Source organism: Agrilus planipennis, unplaced genomic scaffold, assembly GCF_000699045.2.
Source record: "Agrilus planipennis isolate EAB-ADULT unplaced genomic scaffold, Apla_2.0 scaffold109, whole genome shotgun sequence".
NCBI classification, from domain to species: Eukaryota; Metazoa; Arthropoda; class Insecta; order Coleoptera; family Buprestidae; genus Agrilus; species Agrilus planipennis.
Window position 1 is genome coordinate 167,708 of NW_020438934.1, and position 8,524 is coordinate 176,231.

The 8,524-nt window shown below is 35.9% G+C and overlaps 1 protein-coding gene across 7 annotated transcripts in view; it reads left to right on the top strand.

The window, feature by feature from the left end:
* The window catches only part of LOC112904390 (protein lifeguard 3-like), a 37,858-nt gene that overhangs the window by 26,087 nt on the left and 3,247 nt on the right, over window positions 1-8,524 (top strand). For 4 of the 7 annotated variants that reach the window (XR_003231076.1, XM_025974278.1, XM_025974279.1 and 1 more), the window contains 3 exons: window positions 2,723-3,227; window positions 4,726-4,841; window positions 4,898-5,026. Coding sequence is in view for 1 of the 7 variants with exons in the window: in XM_025974284.1 (XP_025830069.1) it covers window positions 2,723-2,731 (9 nt within the window). In the remaining 6 variants the exon portion in view is untranslated. Of the gene's footprint in view, window positions 1-2,722; window positions 3,228-4,725; window positions 4,842-4,897; window positions 5,027-6,269; window positions 6,361-8,026; window positions 8,173-8,482 lie in introns of those variants that run through there. The other 3 variants (XM_025974281.1, XM_025974282.1, XM_025974280.1) reach the window with 3 other exon arrangements.

Below are 8,524 nucleotides of genomic sequence, written 5' to 3' on the forward strand. Positions count from 1 at the left end.
GGCGGAAAAGAAAAGGTTAGAAGTGTTCGAAATGTGGTGTTATAGGCGGATGATGAGGATATCGTGGGTAGAAAAGGTTACAAATGAGCAGGTATTGGAAAGAATAGGGGAACAGAGGACTCAACGGAAGACAATAAAAAATAGGCGAGACAGATTGGTAGGAGACATATTAGAGGCAGAAACAGGAGTTACGAGGGGTAGAGGTAGACCTAGATTAGATTACTCTCCGCAAATAGTTAAGGATGTGAGCTGTTCTAGTTTTAGGGAAATGCGAAGTTTAGCTCAGGATAGGAAAGAGTTGAGGTACGTGTCCAACCAGTCTTAGGACTGATGACCTTATGATGATAATAAAAAACCTAATTAGTTATTATACTAATGAAAAGTACTTATATCAATTATATCTCAAGTCTCTGTCTTCAGATCAAAATTAGTAAAGCGTTTAAAGACTACGTCAGGTGTGGGCTCTAATGATGCTAATCTACACAACTATTTATACTTATAGTAGTTTCAACAAATAAACTATATCTGAATATAGTTAGGGCCTAGCGCATATATACTGTATTATTATTATTACTATGTATGTAAAGATACTATTGTTGTTGATTTTAAGACCACTAACTATTAACTAATAACAACACTTAATTTTAACAATTATTTCTATTCCGTTTACACTTAGTAGATACAAGTTTTTACATCCCTACTTCTACGACCGACTATCCCACATTGCTCCTGCAGGGTGCAGGATAAGTGCCTGTTGCACAAATGTATCTTGCGTCTATGCGAACAGGGAAATTCCACCCTTCGCCAACATAAATTCCACCCTCCGCTAACATATATATGAGACGATTTTGGGTACACCCATATACCGATTATGGCTTGCATATATAAATGTAAACGTAAAAATAAAACTATCACAAAAAATCAATTTATACAAATGTCATAGTCTTCATCAGGCTCAGTTTGAAACTCCAAAGTGGAAGAAAGTGCTGGAGAGGGTTGAGTTGCAGGTAATGATGGCCGCGCTTGCATTTCTGGTTGTACCGATGGCGTCTGAAAAGTCGGCTGATGGTGATAAATAGGTGTTTGGGATAAAAACGTCGGGATGGGAGGATGGTGATATTGATATTGCTCATAAGGAGGTGGCGTTGGTACAGCACCCAATCTAACTCTTTTAATGGTGCTCAACACCTCGCAACAAAATTCCAACTTCTGCTCTTCGGTGAAAAGTGAAACACAAGCTTTCAAAAATGCCCGATCGGGATTGATATTCACCTGCTGTGGTTGGGAGATTTGCGGAGGAGTTTTGATGAAATTTATTAAGTCTCTTTACTAAGTTTTTCTTCGTTTTGGCAGACGGTCTGAATCTGAATCAACGAATATTTCTTCTGAAGGCCTTTCTTCAGGCTCTATTTCATTCTCCAGAAAGCCGCATTGGGTTCCTGCAGAGGCTATACTTTTCTGGAGGAAGGATAATCGTCCTGAATCAGCCGCCTGTTCAGATTATGTCGTCTTTTTTACATTTTAATGTTACAGTTCTAGTAGCAACCATTTTTTTTTTGCACCAGTTCCGTATGGATCTNTTTCATGTACACATTGCTTTGTTAAGGCAGTACAACAATCTGCAAACATCTTTAACCGCTGAAGGTTTGAAAAGCTCAATATCCAAAATAGACATCAGAAAAAGCAAAAATGAAAATCTGATTTTAATTTTAAACCGAGTCACCGGCAAATAACGACTCCTATTTAGAAGGAAATGTTTGGTTGTCCAAAAGTTTTGACGTATTTGAAAATACAGGACCTGTTTGTTTTGCTCTCATGCATTGTTTGTTATTTGTTATATTAGATTAAGTATTATTAACGCTGTTTATGTTACACTTAGTCTAGGGTAATTCGTTGTTCTTTTAACGATGCAACTTTATATGCATGTAATTAGTCAAAGTCATTGGCAGTGTGTTAGTGCGTTAGACTGGACTTACGGATCCTGTACCTTGGCGGACACGTAGTCCTCGTCTACATTCGCTTGACTTCTTTGTATGAAACAACGCTTGCATCAAACACCACTGATAAATGTTAATGATTTCGACGACCGTGTATGATTGCTGCAAATGAAACACGTCAAATGTCGGTTGTCTTAGCGCGACTCAAAAATGAGTATGTGTTTTTGTGTTTTAATGATTTTCTTCTAATGAAAGAATAGGGCTATTGGCGAAACATTCATAAAGGCAACGCATTTTGGCATTACCTCACTCGTCGATTGGAAATTTAATAAAATTACGATTTGCTATCCAGAGGAGTTTAATGTTTACGTAACGTTAATTTTTGTTAATGTTCCTAATACCATGTCGAGATGTACTTGAAAGAGTACTGCATACTTTTAGTGATGAACAAAGTAATTGTCACAATGGGCACCTAAATATTATTATGTGCTTTAGCGTAGTAGTAAGCTGCTGACATTTACTTTACACAACACAACCGTCACTGTTTACATCACAATTTCTCTGTACGTTGCCAATTCATTTTTTACTCACCCTGCAATTCGCTATTGCATCTGATTAATACCCTCCAAAGCTCTCTACTTATTTCAGAAACACCTTGTATTTATTAAATTCTCTATGAAATAGTCAAATATGCTATCTTAAAATATCAATGTAGCCTTTGAACTCCTATTTGTTATTTTATACACACAATGAACAAATTTAACAAATGTCACATATATTTATAGTTAAACTAAAGACAATATGGATGAGAGACAATGTTGTTCTGAATGTGAAGATGAACAGGAAACCGAAGAAACAAGAGATAATTTGAAATCAGAAAATCATAGTTGCGATCTTAACAACCTTGACAATATACCTATTAGTTTTGAGAAAGAATCACAAGATTTAAGGGAAAAGTCTCAAATAAGTCATCACAATGAAGTACATAGAGACATGAGTCAAAGTCACCACAAAGCAGTTGATTTTCCGACAGTCACACCAGATTATGAGACAATTGAAGAACTTCAAATAAAAGAACAACCAAATTTAAATAATTTCTTGGCATTACAATCAGTAATCAAGGATAACAAATTGCCTACGGAATCACCCCATTTAAACAGTCAATCAGTTACCATAGAAAATGAAACTGTGAATGAGGAAAAGCAATTACTTAATAGATACATTGCCACTCCAAAAGATTTAACATTTCAACAGCAACTGAATGTGTACTGCAATCCAATATTGAATATGGTAACTTTTTATTTACTGTGATACGAAGGACATTCCAACACTTTGTACCGGTTCCATCATTTTAAGGGAGATTGGAGATAACTCTTCAATATATTTTAATTTAGTTCGCGAGTAAATCCGATTTTTAAAATGCTCCTATAAACCTAAACGATCAAGAAATAGGTACATCGGTAAAAAAATTATAGGACTGATTGCCGTAAGCGATTGTAAGCATTTCAAATTTTTCCTGCCCTAGCGTTTTCCTAGATTTAGTGGTGTACTTATGAGGTCTGTTCAAGAAATATCGCGAATTTTTTGTTTTTTCAGAAATTATTTATTCATGAATATCTATTTTGGCTCAGTCAAATTAACCCCACTAGATATTATACATTTATGCCAAAGTTTTCCAATCCTGGAAGTACTTCAAAAAATCATTTTTTGTGATCTTGTTCAGTTCCCTCATCGATGCCATCATTATCTCCTCAATCATAGCGTAGCGTCGTCCTTTAATGGCCCTCTTCAGTTTCGGGAACAAGAAAAGTTACAGGGTGCGGAACACCGTGCCTACGGAATTATTAGTGTGCTGTTTTTGGCCAAAAATTCGCGCACAAGCAACGATGTGTGGGCAAGGACATTATCATGGTGCAAAAGCCAATTTTTGTTTTTCAACAAATCCGGGCGTTTCTCTTGGATAGCTTTGCCCAAATTGGTGAAGGTGATATTACTTGACGCGGTTTTCTTTTGGTCTTGGCTCGTGCGGCAGCTTCCAATGGGATGATTGAGCTTTAGTTTCGACGTCATAACCATAAACCCACTTATGACCTTCTGGAGCAAATTTGAGTCGCCACGGAGAGAGTCCAACAGCTCCTTAGCAATCCGATGCTGTTTTTGGTCGAAATTGAGCAATTTTGGTACGAATTTTGCGGCCACCTTTCTCATCCCCAAACCATTGGTGAAAATCGAATGGCAGGAGCCAATCGATATGTTTAGATCCTAAGCAACTTCTCTAACGGTAATTCGACGATTGACCAATACTATTTTCTTTACTTCATCAGTGTTTTCGTTTGTTGTTGACGTGCTCGGGCGTCAGGCATGCTCTTCGTCGTTCATATCTTCTCAGCATTCTAAAAACATTTCATACCACCGATAAACGTTGCTTCGGTCCAAGATCCGCTATAAGCCACAGTCAACATTCGGAATGCGTCCGCGCAATTAATTTTGTTTTTCACACAAAATTTGATACAGATTCTTTGATCCATTTTTTGGAGTAGGCAGAAATATAAGAAAAAAATTAACTGAACATTCAACATGGCTGAACTTGTCGGAATGAGTGAGAGACATGAGTACCAACAAACGTAAAAAAAAACGATAATCGAATATACGTAACCCGCGGAAATTCTATTTGAACAGACCTCATATAACTGTACTGTAAATATTTTTAAACTACCGCGATATTCAAACATATTTGACTTTTTAAAGACCTTGTGACAAGCTATAATTAATAATTTGTATATTTTAGGATGAAACTCCCTTTCAAGATAAAGCCACTCGGCATAAATTTATCCGTAAAGTACAGATAATTCACTTTTTTATTCTACTTGTTACTATAGGGGGTGTTGCCTTATTCGATTTTTTGTAAGAAATCGCAATTCGTTATAGTTACAATAATTTGAGCTACTTTTTTATTACAGACCAAATTTACACAAAGAAGCAAATACTAGTAGTACTATTATAGAAGGGGGGACCGTAATAGAGGCAGAAGCTTCGCACACTCATTCTATATATATATCTGTATTCTTAATTCCATTTTGGATAGCCCTGTAAGTATAGAGAATATCCTTACCTAAATATGCCAGAGTCGTGTTAGCATCCAGCTTCAGTTTTAAGTAAAATGAAAATGGCATTGACAGTATTGTATGAAAATAAATAAAAGTAAAACAAAAATACTGGTATATAAGGGATGAAGAAGAAGGGAAAGAGCGAATATAAAGATAGGAGACGAAAAATTAGAAGAAGTGGCCGATTTTAGGTATTTAGGAAGTCAAATAAATCAGAACGGAAGGACTAGTAGGGATATAAAGCAGAGGATAGTGCAGAGTAGAATCGCCTTTAATAAAAAAAAGTCACTTCTATGCCCGCGAACAGTCAATTTAGAAATTCGAAAAATATTGTTAAAGGTGAATGTTTGGAGCGCGGGGCTGTACGGGTGCGATACATGGACGGTGGAGCGGCGGAAAATAAAAGGTTAGAAAAGCGTTTCAAATGTGGCGTTACAGGCGAATGACGAGGATACCGTGGATGAAGAAAGTTAGAACTGAAAAGTATTAGAAAAAGTAAGAGAACAGAGGACTATGAAGGTCAATAAGAAATAGGAGAGATAGATTAGTAGGAAGTTAGGAGGAGTAGAGGTAGACCTAGATTAGATTACTGTTTGCAAATAGTTTACGATATGCGTTGTGCTAGTTTAAAGGAAATGCGAAGATTAGCTCAGGATAGGAAAATGTGGAAGTGTTACCAGTCTTGTAACTGACGACCTTATGATGATGTCTCAAGCTAGTTATTTCCTTAGTCCCTTTCAATTGACGAAAAATCGTGTTTTAACCGGTTTCCGCATTTTTTTCTATTTAATTGTTATTACATTCGAAAAAAATAATAAAACCAAGATTAGTACTTTAGCGAACACCGCTTTGTATCCAAATAAAAATAAAAATTTTACACGTTTATTAATTTAATTTTCTTGGATTTAAAATTACATAATTGTTCTACATTTCTAATTTATTTTCTTGCGAAACTGGCGCGTAGAAAGTACGGCTAATTTGCTCGAACCGGGGATGAATAAATATAATATCGACTTCAAGAGGAATTAAAATAAGTTCAGTCAACTTGTTTTGTGTGATAGAGGTGTCAGTCGTAATCTAGATTTCTATGTCTCTGACATATAAAATTTCCAAATACTTGCTCAATGCATTTCCTAATAAACCTAAATTGGAGTGGATAATAATTTTTATCTTTGTCGATATGTAAAAAGCAATAAATAATTTTAAAAAAATTAATTTGTTGCAGAGTGCTTATGATATTGTTAAGTATTGTGTTTGGGTGTGTTCCCTCCATTGCCCGAATATTCCCTTGTAATATTATCTACTTGGTTGTATTTGTAAGTACAATAACCATCTTTTAACAAATAATAGACGATAAACAATGTCGTATTACTGTGAAAAATATAGACCCTGCAGTTTGGTCTGCTTCCTTTTTATGTTCAGGGTCGTATTTAAATCCATAAAACAATATGAGTATTAATGAAAAAGGAACCAAGGTAGTAGCCAGAAACTTAGTATTCAGATATAATTAATACAAAAAACATTACATTATCTATGCAAATATATTTATTTATAAAAAACCTAATTAGTTATTATACTAATGAAAAGTACTTATATCAATTATATCTCAAGTCTCTGTCTTCAGATCAAAATTAGTAAAGCGTTTAAAGACTACGTCAGGTGTGGGCTCTAATGATGCTAATCTACACAACTATTTATACTTATAGTAGTTTCAACAAATAAACTATATCTGAATATAGTTAGGGCCTAGCGCATATATACTGTATTATTATTATTACTATATATGTAATGATACTATTGTTGTTGATTTTAAGACCACTAACTATTAACTAATAACAACACTTAATTTCAACAATTATTTCTATTCCGTTTACACTTAGTAGATACAAGTTTTTACATCCCTACTTCTACGACCGACTATCCCACATTGCTCCTGCAGGGTGCAGGATAAGTGCCTGTTGCACAAATGTATCTTGCGTCTATGCGAACAGGGAAATTCCACCCTTCGCCAACATAAATTCCACCCTCCGCTAACATATATATGAGACAATTTTGGGTACACCCATATACCGATTATGGCTTGCATATATAAATGTAAACGTAAAAATAAAACTATCACAAAAAATCAATTTATACAAATGTCATAGTCTTCATCAGGCTCAGTTTGAAACTCCAAAGTGGAAGAAAGTGCTGGAGAGGGTTGAGTTGCAGGTAATGATGGCCGCGCTTGCATTTCTGGTTGCACCTCGCAACAAAATTCCAACTTCTGCTCTTCGGTGAAAAGTGAAACACAAGCTCTCAAAAATGCCCGATCGGGATTGATATTCACCTGCTGTGGTTGGGAGATTTGCGAAGGAGTTTTGATGAAATTTATTAAGTCTCTTTACTAAGTTTTTCTTCGTTTTGACCGACGGTCTGAATCTGAATCAACGAATATTTCTTCTGAAGGCCTTTCTTCAGGCTCCATTTCATTCTCCGGAAAGCCGCATTGCATATATGTATGTTCGTCCTGAATCATCCTCCTGTTCAGATTTTGTCGTCTTTTTTACATTTTAATGTTACAGTTCTAGTAGCAAACATTTTTTTTTTTGCGTCAATTTTCCGCAAGTTTGCACCAGTTCCGTAGGAATCTGCGGCTCAAAACGGCCGCGATTTGAACGTGCGACCCCGCGGCGGCACTCAGATGAATGTGCATTAACCCATTTGCCTGTCAGTACTTTAAGCCGAAATTGCGGCGGCGCCTCGGCAGCGGTAATTATACTTTTTTTACTTTCTCTAGCGACATGCCCCTTTCAATGTCTTGGATGCGCGCTGGCAAAGCCGTAGGTAGGGAAAAAAAAGCTTATTATACTCTCGACTCTTGTTCATTAAGTACCTGCCAAAAGTTTTGTTCAATCATGAATACTAGTGCGGGTCGAAAACAAGCGTTAAAGCCTTAAATATGTCTTTAAATATAAATAAACATCTCGTTGATGTTTTCAGTAGTAAATGGTACCAATTACAGCACATTTGAGTAATGCAATTGTGGTGAATAAAATGTTCAAGTTTTCCGCGCAGTACTGTGGGGATTAAACGCTCCTCACCTGTTAAGTGTTTGACCGAGAGTTGCCTCCTTCCTTTTCTGGCCCAGTGCTGTTCTTTTCTACTTTGCGCCAATCAAACTGAAGGTCACATCACTACAAAAAGTAAACGATGTATACCGCAAGTGTGCACCGGCGCTAAGTAATCCCTTCTCCTAGAAAATCTTAGATTACATATTACATGAGTCAAGCATAACGGAACTGGAATTGAAGATACCTATCAGTATCAAGCTTTATTTTATTTTAATTCATTCATTTCTACATGTTATTTTGAGAAAATTTATGCTAAACATTTTAACAAGTTTTATTGATTACTGAGCGTAATCCATGGGTTTTGTAATGTTTACTTTCATTTTAGGTAATTATACAAATTGTATGTTTTGCATCTTTCGATGTATAC